The sequence below is a fragment of the Mugil cephalus genome, chromosome 11, assembly GCF_022458985.1.
Source record: "Mugil cephalus isolate CIBA_MC_2020 chromosome 11, CIBA_Mcephalus_1.1, whole genome shotgun sequence".
In the NCBI taxonomy this organism is placed as follows: domain Eukaryota; kingdom Metazoa; phylum Chordata; class Actinopteri; order Mugiliformes; family Mugilidae; genus Mugil; species Mugil cephalus.
Genome location: NC_061780.1, coordinates 24635379 through 24658374, shown reverse-complemented (window position 1 = coordinate 24658374; position 22996 = coordinate 24635379). Strand labels below are relative to the sequence as shown.

Sequence of the window (22996 nt, the reverse complement as noted above, 5' to 3'; positions counted from 1 at the left end):
ATTTGAGAAGTTGAATTTTATTATTCATTTCAGCTACAGCTCATCATTAAGGGGTGATTGCTGGATCTTAAACCCAGAGCAGTTGAGAACCACAGGTCTTTTCTTTACAGTGGCGTTGGTCTTTTTGAGTATTGTTGTGTGAAAGGTTTTAATTTCTCATTTGTGGCTTGTGATGTTAACCATGCAGCAAACAATGTTTATTTCTGGTGTCTATGATATTATCTTCATGGTATCACAAAATTTCACTATTTAGCTGTAATTCATTGACATAATAAAAAATTTAAGTAAAAATCATCTTGTGTGTCACAAATGTTTAGTGCATAAACACGCATGTCACCTGTTAAACCACTGAGAAGCTATAAAACATGCAGAAACAATCCAAAACATTAATACGTTTTACTTTTCTATTTTAATGTCTGGCTGAAAATGGAACAAGAACTACGTCTTGTGTTAATACATGACACTAACTCGTGAAAAAGGAAAATTGCTGTTTTCAGAATTAACTGCTAATGGTGGTCTTTTACTGTACACTTAAACAACAAACTTAAATTCATGCAAAAGTCATATGACAAACATGCCCAAAGCCACACAGATATGCAGCTGATCAAAGTAGTTTATCAATTTAGTTCACTGCAGTTTCATTATGTTTCCAAATAGATTCACAATTTTCAGTGTTCGTTTCTGTGGTATTTTTCCTCAGAATCGATTTACAATTGATTTCTTTACGTTTTCACGTTTTTCAGTATTATTTAAGTACATGAGTAATTTGAAGTCAAATACATTGTGATGTCAATTAGCTTAAGTAGGTTTGAATTCAATTTCCAGATATAACAACTGGATTTGTCCTCAGCTTTAACAAGGATTGTAAAAATGAGGCAAAAATGTAAACACTGAGTAGGACTTCAGTTACACCAGTCAGTCAAAGTGTTTCTCAGAAACATCCATCTAAGAATTGCTGATGTGTCTGATTGTGACTGGCGGCAATACATAGGCAGGTGGCCATAATGTTATAGCCGAATGGTGTAAGTTGATTTACCGCAGAGTAAAAAGGTAAATCATTTTATTGGTTCCTCAGTAAAGATGGAAGTCATTCTGCATTATTGTATTACCTCACAGTAATTAATACACGGGAAATTTGTGTTTTTAATAATGGTGTCTTTATCAGCAACCCACAAGATTAGGCAAGACATGGCAGACATAGGGAGGTTGAGTCCCCACTCTCAGTAGCACATTTTATCTGACTGTGAAGTTACAAAGGCAGTTAGACAAACCAATCCATTGCGACACTGCTAGGGATGGGTATTGTTAAGGTTTTATCCGATACTGGTGCCAAACCGGTGCTTTGGAAACGATTAATAATACAAAATAAATAATAATACAAAACACAACTAAGACTAAGAAATAAATTAACCAATATGAAATAAAATTCACAGACTGTCAAAAAACGCTCTGCGTCGTCAGATGTTACATCTGTTCGAGGTGTTACGTCCCTTGCACAATATTGCCTTGAAGCACATGTTGCAAGTCAGCATCTTTCCAGGTTAAGTACAGCAAAACTTTTGACAACCGTTTGGCTTTAGGCATTTTGAAGGTTCACTTCCATCCATGCAGGTGTAAAACTGTTGTGACGTTGCGTGTCGCGTCAGCACAGCAATAGAGCTGAGGGGGCTAAGCTAATTAAAAATTCTGCGGCACCAAAATTTCAGTTGCTTTTTCGGTCTCGTTACTACCGTTTGGGTCAGCACTGGTGGCGTTACGGTACCGATTATCATTACATATATCTAGACACTGCTTGGATCTGACAGCTTAACAAAGTATTCAAGGCTTTAAGGTTTTACTTTTGGATTTGTTGTGTGGATTTATTGTTGTAAGTTTAAGTAATTAAATCTGTGTGGATGAGGTCAACTTGCATTTTTCGTGAATTCAGTTCATTTCAACTTTTTATCAGTAAAAAAAAAAAGTTTAAAAAATATATATATATATTTTTTTTTTTAAAGTGTCCTTTGTTGTTGAGAAAGTGAAGTCAGTCATGAGCTCAGATGTTCCATATTAAAAACGCTTCAGCAGTGAGAATGGTTTTGTATTTCAGGTGTTTAATAGCCTAGGCAAAATCCTTAAAAAAAAAAAAAAAATACAACTTCAAAGAGAGGCTCAACTTCCAGAGAGCCCTTAAAAAGCTGTTCAGTCTCTGTCATCCTGTGTCACAGTGAAAATAAAGAGATATATTGCACTAATAAATAACCCCTCCATGGTGCCAGGCTGCAAGTGAAGGTTTACAACTGGTTGTAAAGAAGCAACAGGAAGGCTGTGGATCTGTTGAGGACGATGGTCCTTTAGATCTTGCTTACCATTTGGTGCACCACCATATTTGGACTACAAAATGGGCCATATCCGCAGTGTGGGAAACCCTTTAAATTGAAGCAAAAGATTACATATGCAGGTGTATGTGAATTATGTGAGTGAATTATTTCAAGTACTTTACCGAGGCACATTCACTTTGATTCAAACATTTCTTTTGATGCCAGCCAGGAGCAAGCCATCTAGATAGTTAGCTAGAGATAGATACAAGTAGCTGGCAAAAGATACAGAGTGATAGCTAGAGATATAGATTAATAGCTAGAGATTCAGACTGCTAGTTAGGGATACAGATTAATGGCTCGAGACACAGACTGCTGGTTAGCTCCAGATACAGAATGATAGTTAGCTTGAGATTCAGATCACTAACTACAGATACAGATTAATCGCTAGAGATATACCTTGATAGTTATTTAGAGATACAGACTGCTAGCTAAAAATTCAGAACGCTGGCTAGCTCGAGATTCAGATCACTAACTACAGATACAGACTAATAGCTAGAGATATACATTGATAGTTATTTAGAGATAAAGACTGCTAGCTAGAAATTCAGAATGCTGGCTAGCTCGAGATTCAGACGGCTGGCTAGCTCGAGAAACAAACAGCAAGCAAGCTCGAGATACAGACCGATAGCTAGCTTGAGATACAGAACGATAGCTAGCTTGAGATACAGACCGATAGTTAGCTTGAGATTCAGACCGATAGTTAGCTTGAGATATAGAACGATAGCTAGCTCGAGTTACAGACCGCTGGCTAGCTCGAGTTACAGACCGCTGGCTAGCTCGAGATACAAACAGCTAGCAAGCTCGAGATACAAACCGCTACGTAGGTCGAGATACAGACCGATAGTTAGCTTGAGATACAGAACGATAGCTAGCTTGAGATACAGACCGATAGTTAGCTTGAGATATAGAACGATAGCTAGCTTGAGATACAGACCGATAGTCAGCAACCGATAGCTAGCTTGAGATACAGACCGATAGTTAGCGACCGATAGTTAGCTTGAGATACAGACCGCTAGCTAGGGATACAAACAGATACAGATATACAGATTAAAGGCTAGCTCGAGATACAGACTGACATGTAGAGATTCAGACCGCTAGCTAGCTAGAGATTCAGACCGCTAGCTAGCTCGAGATTCAGACCACTAGCTAGCTCGAGATACAAACCGATAGTTAGCAACCGATGGTTAGCTCGAGATATAGACCGCTGGCAAGCTAGAGATACAGACCGCTACGTAGGTCGAGATACAGACCGATAGTTAGCTTGAGATACAGACCGATAGTTAGCGACCGATAGTTAGCTTGAGATACAGACCGATAGCTAGCTTGAAATACAGACCGATAGCTAGCTTGAGATACAGACCGATAGTCAGCAACCGATAGCTAGCTTGAGATACAGACCGATAGTTAGCGACCGATAGTTAGCTTGAGATACAGACCGCTAGCTAGGGATACAAACAGATACAGATATTACAGATTAAAGGCTAGCTCGAGATACAGACTGACATGTAGAGATTCAGACCGCTAGCTAGCTAGAGATTCAGACCGCTAGCTAGCTCGAGATTCAGACCACTAGCTAGCTCGAGATACAAACCGATAGTTAGCAACCGATGGTTAGCTCGAGATATAGACCGCTGGCAAGCTAGAGATACAGACCGCTACGTAGGTCGAGATACAGACCGATAGTTAGCTTGAGATACAGACCGATAGTTAGCGACCGATAGTTAGCTTGAGATACAGACCGATAGCTAGCTTGAAATACAGACCGATAGCTAGCTTGAGATACAGACCGATAGTAAGCTTGAGATACAGACCGCTAGCTAGGGATACAAACAGATAGCTAGAGATACAGATTAAAGGCTAGCTCGAGATACAGACTGACATGTAGAGATAAAGGCCGCTAGCTAGCTAGAGATTCAGACCGCTAGCTAGCTCGAGATTCAGACTGCTAGCTAGCTCAAGATTCAGACCGACAGTTAGCAACCGATAGTTACCTTGAGATACAGACCGCTGGGTAGAGTTTTCTCTCCTTGAAATACTACGAGATGTTTCCCATTGACTGGATGATCAAAGCTTTATATTAACCTTCTACATCTGATGGAAAACATCAGTATGTTCTGCTTGAGGTGGTTTCGACGTGAGTGTTAGTGTCAGCATCGAGGGAGAAGGGAAGGCATAGCATGCACGCAAAGCCTCTCTCTGCCATCCCCAAGCCTAAAATTAAATCAAATGACTGAACAGCATGAAGACTGAACAAGATGGGGAACACGAAAGAAAAATATGAGTGATGCTAAATGGTACGGAGGAGAAGATGAGGATCCCGGGAGGGTGGGCGAAGAAAGGGAAAGGAGGACAGGGGAGGAGTGAGCTGGGAGGGAGGCCTGTCAGCAGCAGCAGCAGCAGCAGGCTGCAGGAATGTTTCACATGCCTGTCCTCTGCATGACCTCGCCTCCCTGGAGTGTGGGAGATACTGGGAGTAATTAGCCTCTTTTAACATTGGAGCTGTGCTGCCTCTCCGCCTCAATGGGGTTAGCAGTGGCATTGAAAGAGATCAAGTGTATTTATATTTTCAAACAAAATAGCTTCAGCCTCCTTCTTTGGGCCTTGCTCACGTCGTCCTCTCAATGGATGATTTTTAAGATTCTTTTGTGTGTCTCACTCTTTTGTTTCAGTTTTCACCCAACAAGAAGTTGTTTCCAGTCATTTCCAGTTGATAAATGCTCTAAATTACTTCCATTACTTTGTGGTGGAGCAGATTTCCTTCCCCCCACCCACTAACCCATCTAGCAGCTGACCTACTTCATCATCCGCTAGATTTAATTACAGATCCTCCTAACTGCAAATATTTCTCACTTAGAGTCGAGGATCCGGAATCGAAGTGGACGTGAATGAAGAGAAACTGAGTCTAAAAAGTATTGATTCTGTAAAAGGCCACATGGTTTCAATCACAAAATGCCAATACCGGAACATCTGGGTTATCTGCTTTGCCTTGAAGCCCCCTAATTTAAAACAGACGAGTGCCATTTTTATTTAAAAACCCAAATGTTTTCCAGCATGTTTGAATTATGGATAAGAAGGAAGAGTATTTTAGCTTTTACCACCTTCGCAACGATATCGTCCACATCCAGAACTTATATAGATGTTATATAGATCTTTATCTCCTATATTTTAATTCACAAACTTCCTCGACACTGAAAAGAAGTCGGCCAACAGCACGAATAAATACACTGCTGAAATAAATACATATTTGTGGATAGCTTGGGTGCAGTTTAAATCGTTAAAATACACTTTTAAAGAGTCTCCATTTGATGTTGTGCATGTAAGATTGATCGTTTTATATTCAGCAGCTCATGATATCTGGTGCAAAAACCTGTGGCTCCTCTCCAGAATATACTGTGAAGGTGTGATTTGCTATTATTACTCCTTAACATTTATATTTTTGGATAGATTGAGCCAAAAATAAGCAATTAGTATCTCGGTACCTACCTGGCGTCAGTTTATTTAGGAGACCATCTTGTATTCTACCCAATAAGGGAAGAACTACCCAATAGATTGCATACAGTTTTTTTTGTATGCAATCTATTCTTCAGCTGGTTAAACTTCACTGCATCTAAAAGACAACAAGTGTCGAATTAAATGAAGACAACTTACTCGTCCTTTGCTGCCTGCTCCCATTCTCTGGGACTTCTTTAGCCAACCGAACCATGATGCTGCATTGACTGGTTGAGTAGCTGTAAATTTAACATAGTGTTAGTCTAAATAATGAGCTCTAGAGTCATTCTTAGCTTTCTCTCCAAATCTCTGAGGCACATTCTACAGCAAACTTTAAAAGTTACTTAAAAGAACATATTCAAATAACCGGAAGTACACGATGTGGCCGTGAATTTAGCCTAGCCGAACACTTTAGCCATTTCTCTAGCCTTTATTAGTTTCCTTTTTTTATGTTTTTTTTTGGAGTAAGTAAAATATGCCGAATTAATTAGTAGTAATTTCTCTTGGCGATATGCCAATTATAATACAGCACGGTCACTGGATTGCTTTAATACAGGAGAAGACACAAAAACGTGACCTTTCCGGATCGAGTTCTGTATTGGGAGGAAAATATACATTTTCTTGTCAATTCGAGACAACCTGTGTGTTTACTTGACAGGCCACGATATTGTAATAAAGTCTTAGTCACACAGGATCTAAAAAAATACCCGTGTCATGACTTTTTGTGTTTAGATTTGACTGAATTATGAGCGACGCTTGAAAATGTACGACTACACATCTTAAATCTTTCTAATGTTGCTTGACTTCCAGTTATTTTTTTTGTTTGTTTTGTTTTGTTTTGTTTTAAACACATGCACTCACCTGTTTCCACCTCACGCCTCTGTCTGAAAAGTTTCGAAACGTTTCCCACAAGTGTGGAGTTCCTAATTATGGTTAAAGAGGGAAGCACCTGAGCCTCCCGCCGAACTGTGAGCGGTACAAGGCTGCGGTTGCATTGTGGGTAATGTAGGCGATATGTCTGCTGCGTCCTTTTCTATACTTTAACCGCACACTCTGATTTAAATTGAAAGCCGAATTAAGGCAGAAATGGGAATCTTCACTGAGGTGTGATGTTTTTTATTTTTATATTTATTTTTCTCCCATGCATCACCGTTTATTTCTTTATTTGGGTGACTTGAAGGCGGGTTTCTGTTTGTGCTGTGCCGGTGATGTCAGACAGCGGCTGGGTCATGTGAAGGGCAGCAGCGGAGGAGGAGGTTCACGGAGAGTTCAGCCGCATACATTAGGTAACACCATCGGTCGGCCGCTGCTGTGACATAACTGGTATGGAGGTTTGCAGGTTGAGCTGAGACATTCGTCAATAAAGCAGAGATGAGAAGAAGAAGAAAAACAGCTCCTGCAACAAACTTTGTTATGCAAAACAGACCTGGGTGTTAGAAACCGGTGCTCCGCTGCGTGCAGGCGACATGCAAAGCCACTCTGACACACATCCATCCGAAAGAAAACAGATTTACTGCTAAAACACAGTTTGCATCAAGTGGCATTCGAAACTACTGAGCTGCAAGATTTTTTTTTTTTTATTATTATTATTCTTATTTGAAGGACTATATATGCGGACAACATCTCTAAATCGCTGATTTTGCATCATGTTTGACTACATGGAATTTCAAGTTTTTGCTCCGGGGGAAATCACGGACTTCTACACCACTTCCAGCCCTGCATGCATGCTGCAGGAGGAGCACGACCAGGACCTGGCGGATTTCTTCCCCGAGCTGGTCGAGTCGGACTGGCAGGAGCACCGCTGCTCTCAGTGTAGGTGGAGAAAAATAGAATTGCTGGTGTTGATGGTGCAGGAAACCCTTTCCTCTTTAAATCTACTATCCTTATACTGGATTCAAGTTTTAAGATATTATGATGCATTGTTTTATATAAGTGATGGGACATTTCTTTTCGTTTCTCTCAGACAGAATTGGTGCATACAGATGATTTACAGGCTTTTAATCTGAAAGGAAAATAATGTGACACTGATGCATATGAGAAACAAACAAATAGATATGAAATGATAGAAATGAAAGGACATAAAGCTTTTAAGTAGGACAAAATATGATGTAAAGCCCTTTAGAAGGTTTAAATGGACTTTTTTTTTTATTGGAAAATAGGCCATGATCAACATAAGATTTTAAAATGGGTGGAAAAGAGGATGCGCTTGTGCATATTTGCTGCTGCTTTTATCTTGGTGAATTATTAAGAGCAGTACTGCATTATTTGGCCAAATGTCCCACACTTAAGTGACTGAAAGCAGAACGTGCAGTCATTAACATAAACCTTAAACACTAATTTATTTACTAAATGTTTACCTGCTGCGTTCTACATTTTATTTTATCTTCACACTGTGATCTCTGTGAGGAGCTTTCTTTCCGGCAGATAAAGGACCTGAGGAGAAGCAGAGAGCAGAGTACTGTATGTGAACATGTCTGTGAGGTGTTCAGTGTTTGGGACGGGGCAGGGGCCGGTCAGTTTAGGGTCACCACGGGGTTCATCGGACGGTCACCAGCTCAGGAGGTCAGAGGAGAGTTTAGACTGATGCCAGGGCTGGAAGAAGGACAATTTGACGCAAGTTAAAGCGGCAGATCAACGGGTAACAACTGAAAAGTAAAAGAAAAGAAAAAATGCACGGTAAAAGCTCTGTATCTGCAGGAAAATGCAGAAAGGGAGAGATGTTATCAGACGGTCTGATTGATACGTTTAAGACAATCAGAGAAGTTAAGATCTGAAACATGACAACAGCAACTATACTGTGTTATTATCTCAGGTCACACGTAAATAATGTCGCTATAAACCTACAGTATCTCCAAATATTCAAGTATAAACTAAAGTAAACTGAGGTGAAGTCCAAGTATCTTAAAATAATGCTCAAGTGCTGTCATTAATTGTTGCAGCTTGTGCGTCTTTGACTCCAAAGGAAGAAACATCAAATCTCTTCTTTATTTATTTCTTTTTATCCAAGTAGAGATTGTATTCAAATGATTTATGTGACAATTTAAAGACGACACAACCAACTGGAAAATAAAATTAAATATCCACAGTTCTGCATTCATACATGTTAATGTGGAAAACATGATTTAGAAAATAAAATATATCCAAAAGTGTAATTTCACTTCAACAACTGTGGAAATGTTTTGAAAGGTTTGTAAAACTAAAATCAGGAATATGACATTTTTACTTTTAATTGAACTAAATTCTAAAATGAGGCAAGGAAAAAAAAATATTATTCAATGAATGCTTCATTCATGTAAAATACCGAACGAAATATGAGTCTCACAAGCAGCCGGAGTTCAACAACAAAATATAAAAATGTACAAAAAAGTTGCACCGGTTGGACGTCAAAGCAACAGAGCAAGAATTAACCTGCAAATAGTCAATTATTAAGTTCATTATTTTGGCAATTTTAAGGCAAATCTGCTCAAATCTATGTATAAATGAATGTATTTGTTCTTATAAAATAAAACAGATTAAACTATTTCATAATAGCTGCAGATCCATTTTCTGCTCATCGAATAAGAAACATGTCGTCACATTTAAGTAAGAATAAAAGCCCTGCAACCACAGCTGCAGTTATAATGATAAGCATATCATCATTTTCACTTTTTTCTTTTTTCTTAATGCAAAACTGTGAAAAAGCGTCTACCTCCAGGGATTTCTTCTATTTCTGTTTCTTTAAGTTTTGCCAAAAAAAAAAAAACGTGGCACGCATTTGCAGTATAGTTTTCTAATCAACAAATACATCTGCTTTTATATTTAAAACAAAACAACACAATTATTTGTACAGTACAACTGTCAAACAGCATTTTCTCTTTTTAAAGGTAGTTTCTTTAGCATAAACAATAATAAAATTTCGTATTTGTTGGCTAAAAGTAACAAAAGATGTAAAATATCCAAATTGTCCTTCACTTTCATCCTCATCTCCTTTTGTCTGCTTAACAGTTTAAAACCTAAAGATGGTAATTTTACTGTCATGATTTAAAACTCACTCAATAAAAAGAGCAAATCTTCACTCGGGAGGAACGTTAAATAAATTTTTTTGGTAGTTTTGCTTAAAAAAATGATTAATGTGCACGTGTCCAGCCCATGTTAAGCTGTGCTCAAGCACCTAATCTTTTATACGAGCACCTTAAAAATTTAATTTTTTTTCTTTTGGTTTGTCTATGATAAGATGACAACAATAAAAAGTTTGTTTTGCACTCACTTAACTGTTTCTACCTCACCTTCTCATTTAAATGCATCTTTATTTTTTAAACCAAATGACAGCTTTGCAACACAGCGGTTTGACGTTAAACTCCCCTAAAGCTCTGAGGCTCAGGAAACCTGAGAAAAACAAGTATTTATCATTTAGAAAATAAGATTATCACATTTTTTTAGCATCTTAAAAAGTTCTTTGCTGATTCAGTGGCTCCCACAATGCACTGTGGCATACATCAAACGACACCTTCTAAATTGGGATGGGAGCGTCCCCCCACTCTCCCCCCCGACCAAATCGCTTACACACTTTCTGTTCCTCCATCCTCCCTCTCATCCGTCAGAGGGGCTCGTGGCCTGCTCCGGCATTGTTCGTCCGTGAGGGAGCGATCGGCCTGACGGGGGTGTCCTCGCATGACCCGTTCGACTCCAGGTTCAACCAGAGGCCACGGGTTCGAGGGGACGGAGATGAGCAATTTTTCTCGTTTTTTTTGTTGTTCGTCTTTTCAAAAACGGTTTTGTACCGTTTTGTGTGACGTTGGGAAGGGGGGGCGGAGGGGGGGTGTAGTGGCGGAGGTGGTCAGAGAGCCAACGGGGAGGCCGGGAAAACAAAAATCTGCTCGAAAGTGTTTTTGTTTTAACCTGCTGAGACCTGAGCTTTTGTTTGTTATGCATTTTTTAATTTCTCCAAGGTATTTCAGATTATTAGGAATAGAATAAAAACTGAGCATCATCTTTGAATACGAAGTAGTTTTTGGAAAAAGAAAATGTCCTCATATGTGGATTTATTATGGTTTATTTCACTATATATTATAAGAAAGTCACCAATGTGTAAGAACTTATATCGCTGAGCAAAGCAGAATTGCAAACAACGAAATCCCAACGTCCTCAAATGAGTACTTGCTAATTAGCGACGCTGTAGCACGTTACCATTGGTAGAAGATGGCAGGCTAGAGTGTCTCCTTACGAGGACAATGGGTCTAAATGAAGCAGAATAAGCTGCAACAAACCTAAAACTTAATGTCCCCGTATGAGGACGCCAGGTCTCAGGAGATTAAAGTGGCTGAAACATCCAAGTGGAATAAAATGGAGGGAGGTTTTACCTTGGATCCATCTTTGTCTGGACAGGAGCACTCACTCTATTTTTGTTGAAACAGTTCAGGTTTAGTTTCACTAAGAAAAGAAAAAAAAACAGAAAAGAAAAAGAAACAAGCTCAGCATGTGTGTGAATAAGCGGGGGTGTGATTCCTTAGAGATTAAGCATGCGTGATAAGATTGGTGTAGATGTACATAAAAATCCTTTTAAGTGAACAATTACACCGATCAGCCGCAACATTATGACCACTGACAGGAGAAGTGAATAACAGTTAAACCATCTTGTGACAATTAAATGTCCTGCTGGGACCTTTTGGAACTTTTGGACCTGTGTGGATGTTATTCAGATATGTAGCACCCATCTAGACCATGTCCTCTCATGAGCCACAACTGTTCTGGAGGCACAAGGGAGACCTACACAGTATTTGGACATAATGTTTTGCCTGATCGGTGTATACCAAAAAATAAACAATGGCGGCCTCTAATTATCTCCTACAGTGTCATTAAACCCCATTAAACCTTAGTTCCATCCATCTGCTTTTGTACATTTGCATGAAAATTATTATAAATCATCACAGTGTAGTCAAATAATTGCAATCGAGTTTAGGACTTAGTGCCGTTGGTCCATAAAGATTCAATGAAATGGAATATACTCATGGTCATCTCAAATTTTAGCACAGCCTGCCTCTTAGATTTTGAGATATCTTGTCTTATAACCAGGATTTTTACCTCTCACTGACTTTCCTTGTGTAAGAAAGGATTTTTCGTCAAGTTTTCCATCTGTCCTCTCCTTTTTTACAGCTCTTACTCATTCAATCATTCAACAAGTGCTCATTCATCAGCGTTGTGTGGTGTCTTATTGTGTCTTATTTCAGCTGTGGGAAGCCAAAGCTCCAGCTCCAGTTTGGACGACCTGTTCGCCAGCCCCCCATCCCCACCTCCGCCGCCACGCACTTACAAGCCCTGCTTTGTGTGTCAAGACAAGTCCTCAGGCTACCACTATGGAGTCAGCGCCTGCGAAGGCTGCAAGGTAACATTAACACAGTTTCACCTCTGTTACACATAAACGCAGCCTCATGTAAGAAATCACTTTGTATGTGTGTGTCGGGGTTTATAAACTAAACAAGAGGCTTGAAAGATCAATAAATCAACTGAACACGTTCATAGATAGGAAAGTTCTGACGGGATGAAAACAGCAGCGTCACTACCAGGCCTGACCCTTGTCCTGATAAACCACACAAGTTTGAGTTGTTCAGTCAATATTGCCGTCTCCTCTTGTAATAATCGATCTGGTGAAACTCTACAGAGGCTTTTAACTTTATTGACAACATTCATAACAACACGAGACACCGTTCACGTTTTTTTTTTTTTTTTTTTACAGTTTTCGTGCTGTTGAAGATTGTTGTTTTTTAGCTTCAACGTGTTCGTATAGATTTTTTTTTATCCTCTATCTATCTACAGTCTCTTTCTGATCAATTAGAGCTCCTTGATAGTTTTTGCACCTGCATAAAAAAATTACCCAAAACATCAGTAGCCAATAACACAAGTGAAAGGGAAATATTATGCTTGCATATTAGTTGGTTCAAGAAAATTAATCATTCATACATATCGCTGACATGCACAAGTAAGTTAAACCTTGTTTTCAGTATCTGCTGTGACCTCTTTGAGCTGTAATAACATCTACTAAATGTTTCCGGTAACTGCTGATCTGCCGTCCAGAGTGGATTGGATGAATTTTAGCCTATTCCCCAAAACAGAACTGCTTCAGTTCTGAGATGTTGGTGGGTTTCCTTACATGAACTGTTTGCTTCACGTCCTTCCTCAACATTTCTATTGGATTAAGGTCAGGACTTTGACTTGGCCTCTCCAAAACATTTGTTCTTTTGTGAAATGACTTGTGTTCTTGGCTTGTTGTCTTGCTGCATGACCCATATTCTCTAAATATTGCTTTTTCTTCAACCATTTCTGCTGGTATAATTTAAAATTCGCTGGTCTGTCGACAATGACAAGCCAACCAGGCCAAGATGCAGCAAAACTGGCCCCAACTAGGACATTACCACCCAAAGCATCTCAACACGATGCTCCAAATAAAAACTTAAACTCCCCACTGATCATCTAGAGCTGAAAAAGCTACTTGGATGAAGTCCAGTTGCCTTTGCTTTATGTCTCATGCTCAGTATGTGTCAAACTATTGACTTGGCGCTGGCACATTTTACATGCAAGCAGTAAACAATGCCAGGAGTCAGCTCGTCCAGGCCGACCTTCCCCTGATGCCTGTTCCTGCAGGTTGTGGGCTCAGCTTTAGAGACAGGGTGACAAGATCAGACATCCAGAAGCAAGTGGGAATAGAACCTCTGTTCTTTAACATCAGAAGGGGTCAGCTGAGGTGTATCAGGCATCTGGTGAGCATACCGTCCTTTTAATTCTTACCAGCCAAGGCCAGTAGGACAGAAACTCTGGTGTGGACCCAGAATCCAATGAAGTGATTTTGCTTTGGGTTACCTCACGAGGAACATGAATGCTGCTAGGGAGAGGCACATGTGGAAAATAATGCCTAACCTGTTGCTAACATGACCCAACCTTGAATAAGTGACTGGAAATGGATTGAGGATGGATAGTATCAGTGTATTTTCTTCCTTTCCTCTTGTCTCTATTTGCACCAAGAGTTACTGAGTCATTCTTAGCCTTGACCTTTTCACATTCAAGCAGCTGAAAACATTAACATCTTCTCCGCAGGGCTTCTTCCGCCGCAGCGTGCAGAAAAACATGGTGTACACCTGCCACCGCGACAGAAACTGCATCATCAACAAGATCACCAGGAACCGCTGTCAGTACTGTCGGCTGCAGAGGTGCTTCGCCGTGGGAATGTCCAAAGAGTGTAAGCATCTGATTGGTTCTGATTCATCACGAGACTCGTTATCCGCATTAACAAACTCCCTCACATGTTGAAAAAATCACGTGGCTTCTCTAATTTGCACCATGATTCATGGGCTGTCACACAAATGGAGTAAATTTAGAGGAGACTCACAACATGGACAGCAGATAGAGACCAGACATCTGGAATAATCAGCTCAAGTTTGCCATTTGTGTTTTTGCACAAGCAGATGCATGCATCTGTTTTACATAATCATAATCAGTTTATGTCAACAATGCAATTGCTCCATCTGGGTGTTCACCTGATGCTCCAAGTCCGCTGTCAGCATGGTGAATTCAAGTATTTGGTTGAGTTTCGAAGTCAAGTTTTGAATGGACAGTAGCCAAGAAGCTGCCGAAGAGCTGAAGAAGATGCTAAAGAACTGAAGAAGCTACTAAAGAACTGAAGAGGCTACTGAAGAACTGAAGCTACTGCAGAATTGAAGAAGCTACCGAAGAAGCTACTGGAGAAGCTACCGAAGAGCTCCCGAAGAACTGAAGAAACTAGTGAAGAAGCTCCCGAAGAACTGAAGAAGCTCCCAGAGAAGCTAGTGAAGGAGCTAGTGAAGAAGCTCCTGAACAAGCTCATGAAGAACTGAAGAAACTACATAAGCAGCTGCTAAAAACTGAAGAAGCTACTGAAGAAGCTCCTGAAGAACTAAAGAAGCTACCGAAGAAGCTCCTGAAGAACTGAAGAAGCTAGTGAAGAACTTCCCGAAGAACTGAAGAAGCTCCCGGAGAAACTAGTGAAGAAGCTACTGAACAACTGAAGAAGCTCCTGGAGAAGCCTGTGAAGAACTGAACAAGCTCCTGAACAAGCTCATGAAGAACTGAAGAAGCTCCTGAAGAAGCTCCTGAAGAACTGAAGAAACTACATCAGCAGCTGCTAAAAACTGAAGATGCTGCTGAAGAAACTACTTATATGTAACTACTTCATAACTGAAGATGTCATTGGCAAAACTGAGGGAACTGTTGAACAAGCTACAGAAGAACTGAGGAAACTACAATTGATGCAGCTACTGACGAAGCTACTTGTCGAAACATCTCCAAGAAACCCTACAAGTCCACTCTTTCAGCTTGTTTGCATCACCTCCAGTTTGTTTTCGAAACCTCGAAATTGAGATTAGTTCAGCTTCGTACTCGTCCACTTCATGTTGTCATAGGTTTTTCTCCAGTCGTCACTACAACTCTCTGCATTTCATTTGCCACGTCGCTGTTTGGATGTAATCCCTCCACCTCTCACCCCGACTGCTTTCACAGTTTCACTTAAATCCAATCCGTCTCATCGCACTAAGACGCTGTGGCTCACTGACAGCGTTTCCTCCGAGTGGCCTAATTATGGCTGAGCATTTAGAGCAGTCAGCCGTCTGTGGAGCTTGTTTTGGCCCTGGGCTTCATGCAAGCTCCTCTAACTTCTTTTGGTGGAGGTTACTGGAGCTGAACGCATCCTAACAAAAAAAAAAAAAAAAAAGAAAAGCCTTCAGACACTATTCATAGCTGAATGAATCACTTTTAGAACATCCTGTGCTGGATTTACTATAAGAGAATGAAACATTATAAGAGATTGGAGTGATTTCTAATATGATTTGATATATTTTGCAATAATAATACAGACATTTTTTGTGTATTTGTGATTAAAAATAAATAAATACAAGAATTAAACATTAGGTGAGATTTGTGTTATGTTTTGCAGTGATAATACAGCAAATTTATATATTTTTTAGATGGACATAAATACAAAATGAAGGTTGGAAATACGTGACTACTTATTACTTTGAAGTTTTGATTTAGAAATATTTATTATTAATTAGTTTGTGATCAATTGTTTTAGAAAATCGTGTGCTGAATTTGGTAAAAAAATAAATATTAAAAAATTGAATATGCTTTGAACTGTTTAGCATTAATAATACAGCATTTTCACATGGTTGAATTTGTTAGATTAACAGAAATATGCACATAAAGGTTTCGATTGCTTTCTAGCTTTGATTTAGAAATATTTGTAAATTATTAGTGAGTCTGGATTATTTAATATAAATGCTTAACATTCAACACAGTTTATTTATTTATTTATTTATTACTGGAGCTGAAAACAGCCTGACAAAAAAAGAGCTTTAGACACTTTTCACAGCTGAATAAATCCCTTTAAGTAAATTCTGTGAAGGATTTCCTATGTGTAATTGTTAGATTGACATAAATGTGGACATTAAACGATACAAATTCCTTATCTAGGACTGTTTGATTACCTTCAAGTTTTGATTTAGGAATATTTATTATTGTTCATAAGTTTGTGAACTATTTATTTTTAAATCCTATGCAGAATTGACCTAAAAAGAGATACATTATAAAAGATTACTCTTGATTTCCAGCATTCAACATAAATATGCACATAAAGGCCATTTTCAGTTCCTTAGATTTAGAAATATTTGTAACTTTTAACGAGTCTTTTGACATTAAATGTCGATGTAATGAGCAAATAAATCACCTGGAGAAGCAGCACAACCTTGAAAGGTTGTGCATTCATTGAGAAGATCTGGGTGAACTCCAGCAGCCCTCTAGCGCCTCACTGTACAACACAAAACAAGAGTCAAACGCACCCACCAGTGACCCAGATCAGCCGGCGTTGTGTGGAGTGAGCGTAGGATCCACCCAGCCACATGTTCCCCTTGTTGTTCATCCACACTGATTACATAAATGCATCACATGTAACAGACAGACGGGCGCTATGTAACTCCTCGGCAGGCGCTTCAGTCAGTGTGTAACATGATCTCAACTGGAGTGTTTACACAACTGAGGCTGGATATAGGGCAACCAGACAGAGGAGGAGGAGGAGGAGGAGGAGGAGGAGGAGGAAGGGGGATGACTGTTGGAGTGGTGAAACCACAGAGACTGAGGTGTTGCGTAATCCTGAGCTGACATGTGCATAGCTGCCTGAGCTCAGTCAGTGGGACGCGGTGGAAACGTGTTGACACCGTTACCGAAGCAATTATGAAAAAGCTAACCTGGTTATCCGGCTTCACATGCTCCCTGGAGCTACAACTGTCTACGTTTGGAGCTGATTTCTGCCTGGACATGATTTAGACTTTAATGGTCCACGAGTGAAATGACTTTGTCACAGTAGCTCTGTTGTACATAAAAGTAAACACTCTTAAAAAACACAAGAAAGGTAAAATAAAATAAAAAATAATTATCTAGTAAAATAAACTTGTAATAAGGAAACATTACAGTATGAGCATTATGAACAAATGTACAAAAGACCTCTGTTTAGCCAGGATGAGGCCTCCAACTAAACAGGGGTGGATTACTGTGGTTAATCCTTTAATAAGAGTTAAAAGAAGACTTCAGATGAATAAGAACCACAATGAGCTAAAATTAAAGGTAACCTGCACAGGTTCGTGAGCATCCGGTGCTTTGACTGAGCTGGTGTGCAGAGACTCAGAACGCTTTTCTACATAAAAAAAATACTTCAAACATCAGTGGATTTTCTCACAAAGTGGAGAAGGAACCCAAACGAACAAATGAAACTTGTGAAGTTTTTATTGATCTATTAAGAAACATATAAACAAGTACAGGTTCAAGATACAGGTGATGCTTTTTCCACATTATAAGAAATACAGACAACAAAATAAAAGACGCAAGGTGCTGCATTTTCAAATCAATGAAACAGAGATATTATAACTGCATTTGGTGCTGAAGTGAATGTTCATGTTTAACTATTATTTGTAATGCTGTTTTCATCTGTTGATAGATCTACAGTCTTATCTGTGTGATTTCTCCTCATGTTTTTAGTCAGGTCATCATCAGGAAAACTACGAGCTTCGATGTTTTCAAACCCAGTCTCGGCTAAAAATCAAAAAGATGCTTTTCTTTTCCTGCCAACTATCAATCAAGAGACCATGAATGAAAACCTCTAAACTCAGACGATAACAGCTTCTTTTTTTTGACATATGACACAAACGCAGAGATCAGCCAGACGTTTACCTGAAAGAAACATCATCCATGACTTTGGTTCGACTGACTGTCGGCTACGCAAAGATGGCCGACAAAGTGGAATGGGGTTTATATGTGTTCAGACTGTTTGAAAATGAAACTTGAAATAATCACTAAATTGAACCGATTTTCCTCGCCCAGCGGTGAGGAACGACAGAAACAGGAGGAAGGGGAAGAAGGAAGCGGTGCAGATGACCATCATGGAGACGTACGAGCTGACGGCGGAGCTCGGCCTGATCGTGGAGAAGATCTGCAGGGCTCACAGAGAGACCTTCCCCTCGCTCTGCCAGCTGGGAAAATACACCACAGTGAGTGAACATGTCTGAAACGAATGTCACCAGATCCACCGCGTCCACTGTTTGTCGTGTCACTCATTCCCACTTAAAACCACTTGAACACAACAACATTATAAATGCCGTGTCTTACCGTGTATTTTAATGCACTAGAGTTATTATTGTCATCACATGACCATGTTGTAGTAAAAAACAACATTCAGCACGTAGAGATGAACAGCAATGAAAACTGAGTTTAACTGCACTAGATGAGAACTTATTTAATTTATTCCTTAATTTTCCGATAGATTTCCAGGAAAACTTATGAGGATTTTTTTTTTATTTTAATTTAGCATTTAAAGAAATACTTGTCTTAAAGCTCCCAAAAGAAATAAGATATAAAATTTAATTAATAGCATGAATAAACAAGAGATAATAAATAAATAAAATGTAATAAAAATAATATATAATCACTAATATAATAAAAATAGGATAAATAGATAAAAGAATAAGTAAAAGATAACACTGGTTGATTTTAACCAATATTTTTATATGTTGATGATTGAAAACTGAATTTATATATTTGTCTGCACTAGATGACAATTTGTTTAATTTATTCTTTAATTTCCCATTTGATTTCCAGGGAGACTTCAGTTGTGAGTGTTTATTTTTTATTATTTTATTTTATTTTATTTTATTTTAGCATTTAAAGAAATACCTTTGTTAAAGCTCCTAAAAGAGAAATATAATAAAGAAATTGATAATTAACATATTAATAATCAAGAGATAATGAGACATCTAAATATGGATTAATTAGAATAAATAATAAATAAATTAAAGGATAAGTAAGAGAAAATATTGGTTGATTTTAACTACTTTAACTTGGATTGTAGAAAGGAACTGAGCTCTAGTTAATGCAAAAAGTTGGAAATTTCATGTTAGACATTAGAAAATACAGGGCAAAGAAATACAAATCTATACAAATAACTGCATCTGAACATAAGTTATTGACTGAACAATTTCGGCTGGTGAAGAAGTTTTCTTTTGAGGAATCCGCTCTGTCAGTGCCAATCAACAATGACTTTGTTGAATGTGCGTCATCGTCTTCCTGAACAACGCTTACTGGAAAAACTGCTCATCTCCTCATGAGAAAAACGTCCCAGACAAAATAAACAAGCGTTTCAAGAATGTGAAAAGTATTTCACCTCACACGGCTTCGGTTTGACGCAATAGGAAAAAAAACGAATGAGTCAAAGCAGTAACCTCACTACAAGGCGTCAATAAACCCAAGACACTGGTCCTGTAAAGCTTCTTCTCCCAAAGCCATTCTTCGTTTTTTTCCTCCTCCGTCCAGAACTCCAGCTCGGACAGTCGGATCCAGCTGGACCTCGGCCTGTGGGACAAGTTCAGCGACCTCGCCACCAAGTGCATCATCAAAGTGGTGGAGTTTGCCAAGCGAGTGCCGGGCTTCACCGGCCTGACCATCGCTGACCAGATCACTCTGCTCAAAGCTGCCTGCCTCGACATCCTGGTGGGTCCTTTGACCAAATTTTACCAAATTATTCCAGGTGAACGGCGGAGGAGATGAAGGGTCGATGGAGGAGAATTAAAAACATGAAACATCGCCTAAAGGCTATACTCTCTGTCTGAATGATTCACAAGTAAATCTTTCTTTCCATATAGATATTGAGGATTTGCACTCGCTACACTCCCGACCAGGACACCATGACCTTCTCCGACGGCTTGACCCTGACCCGCACCCAGATCCACAACGCGGGATTCGGCTCGCTGACCGACCACGTCTTCACTTTTGCCGGGCAGCTGCTGCCTCTGGAGATGGACGACACGGAGAGCGGGCTCCTCAGCGCCATCTGTCTCGTCTCTGGAGGTGACGGATCTGCGCCGCCCTTCATGCAAACGCGGCGTTTGAAATGGTGGAGATGTTTTTATTTCGTTGTCTCCTTTATAAAACAGACCGGCAGGACCTGGAAGAGCCGTCTAAGGTGGAGGTGCTGCAGGAGCCACTGCTGGAGGCGCTGAAGATCTACTCCCGGAAGAGGCGGCCCAGCATGCCCCTCATGTTCCCCAAGGCCCTCATGAAGATCACTGACCTGCGCAGCATCAGTGCTAAAGGTAAGAAAAACATCCAGTTGCTCAAACAAGCGTTGAACCAAGCTGGGATCCATGTGGACATCAAGCATGAAAGCATCTTCTTACGCTCTTTCATGTTAATGTCAAAAATGTTGGGAGAAAACCTTCTTCTTTTTCTGTTATTTATTACCAGCAGATTTAACTCTCTACAACAGCAGAACTATTCTATTCTACGTTGGTCTCATGTGTTCCAATAGTCTTTTGGCTTCTTAGAAAACTGGAGACGGGCAGAAATGTCTTCTAGGAGAGCAGTGTCTTTGTCTTGTCAATATGCCATGATGGATTCATGGACGGTAAAATCAGTCAATGTGAGGGAGGCCTTTAGTTTTGTTGGGGGACCACTCCTGTGAAGGGTAACCGTCGTCTTAAATCACCTCCGTTTCTTCAAAAATCTGTTTTGACTGTGGATCATTTGTGGATTCCAAACTCTTTAGAGATGGTTTTGTAAACTTTTCCAGCCCAGTGAGCGACAACAACTCTTTTTCTGAGCTCCTCACAAAGCTCCTTTGTCCGTGCTACTTCCACAAAACATGTGCTGTGAAGATCAGACCGAGACAAATTCCTGAATTCTTTTTAAAACTTAACGAGTCACTGAAGAACACCTGGGTCACAATGCAATGATTGGAAACACTTCTGAACTGATGGACTCTAATTTATCTGTGAAATTAACTCATAACCCTAGAGTTTTACTATGTAATATCACTTGTTCGACCTGGTTCATGTTGATCCCTTAAAGGCCAGAGATGGCTGTGGTGTGTGCTTTGTTAAAACATGCCTTGCATCCACAGGAGCTGAGCGAGTGGTGACTCTAAAGATGGAGATCCCGGGCTCTATGCCTCCACTCATCGAGGAGATGCTGGAGGACCTACAGAACCTGGAGAAACATCGTCAGTCATTCGCGCCGTCCACTCACAGCTCCTCCGATTTATCTCTCTGAAACAAAGAACTGTACCTCCCTCAGAGAGAAAACCCCTAATGATTCAAACTACAGATGCAGTTCAGAGGCTTACTAATGTCTTATACCTCAGCGATCTTCCACGTATCTGCAGACACCATTTGAAGAAGAGATTCAGTCGTCACATTAACAACTTTCCAGATGAAAGAAGAGCTTGTTTCTGTGAGCTCAAATCAAAGAGGAAAGATGCAGTAATTAATGTCTCCACGCTTTCTTTACTGTATTTATATTTGCATGAGATATCACATGGATTAATTCTTACCTCATTAAGTAACGCCTTTAGCTTTAGTTATAGGAGGATAGTGAACATATGAAATGATTTTTTTAAAAACTTTTTACATAATAATTTGTCAAAAAATCTACTGTGTGTGTCTGATATGTTAATTTGTGGTAAAGGGAAATCATGAGGATGACAGTTCATAACCGGCTTAACTAGTTAAAACTAATGTAAACGAGCTGATATTTACAAAATGGGGACTTTAAGTAACAAATATGTACATAAAACACGGTGTTGCTGGAAATTTACTTGACTGTTTTATAAAGGAAATATTATTTTGTTGGTGAACTAATGCTAACCTACAACTTCCAGATTAAGTAATTCCTCCTTTTTTTATCTGTTTGAAAAAGGATTGTATAAACACACTCTGCCCACTAACGTTATATATAAAAAAATCACTATTCATGACCAAAAGCCTTTATCATTTTAGCTCAAAATGCTAACATCAAAATATTTGACATTCGCGCAGTACGTCACCGGAAGTCGCCAATGCTAGCAGCTTGCAGATTAGCATACATATATATGCAGATTAGCAAGATAACGACAGGGCTGCGTATGAGTTAATGTGTTTATGTTAGATGTATTCGTAATTATACAACATGTACGAGGAAAATATCGTTTTTTTTTCTTCAAGGTTGCCGTTTCTTGATATTACGGTTCGGTCGTTAGCTTGCTAATCCTGCGGATGCTACATGCTAGCGGTTGCCTAGCAGCAGGACCACTTCCGGCTATCGTACTACGTGCTATTGCATTTTGTCTTCGGCATTTTGTGTACACGACTTCCTGTATTGAAAGGAAACATAATTGTATACAGACTCCAAAAGCAGAAAATTAGACCATACAATGTGATTAGAAATTTGACCAAACAAGTTACTCATCTCAAACTTCTTATACAGTGGAAAAAAAAAAAAAAAAGTAAAATATATGCGGCTGAACATTCATCGTACTGTAACATCTCACATGTGCCTACTACTAAAAGTGTGCCAATGTCTTCCATCACGCGGGATTGTTTAATGTTTACATACCTTGAAAATACGTGGAAAACACCAACTCTTATGATTTCATTCTCATGTTCCCACTTTTCATCGGGCTAAACCACAGAGTAGGACCATCCATCACGTTGTATTCATTTATGATATCACTGCACAGATCTTATTCGACATGTTTGTGTTCGTCTATTAAAGTCTTGTGTATTCAATTCCTCCTTGCTCTTTTGTGTTTTCCTCACAACTAGTCATCTCTCAGTAGGAAGGCTCACACT

At 39.5% G+C, this 22996-nt stretch overlaps 1 protein-coding gene across 1 annotated transcript; it reads left to right on the top strand.

Moving 5' to 3' along the window:
* Positions 1-7111: 7111 nt before the first annotated feature.
* On the top strand, positions 7112-22934 carry LOC125016868 (retinoic acid receptor beta-like). The gene is made up of 8 exons (XM_047599619.1): positions 7112-7661; positions 12056-12210; positions 13917-14058; positions 18222-18388; positions 19707-19883; positions 20036-20240; positions 20327-20485; positions 21292-22934. Exons 1-8 carry the CDS (start codon positions 7496-7498, stop codon positions 21438-21440), a joined length of 1320 nt encoding a protein of 439 aa, XP_047455575.1. The 5' UTR covers positions 7112-7495; the 3' UTR covers positions 21441-22934.
* The last annotated feature ends 62 nt before the right edge of the window (positions 22935-22996 follow it).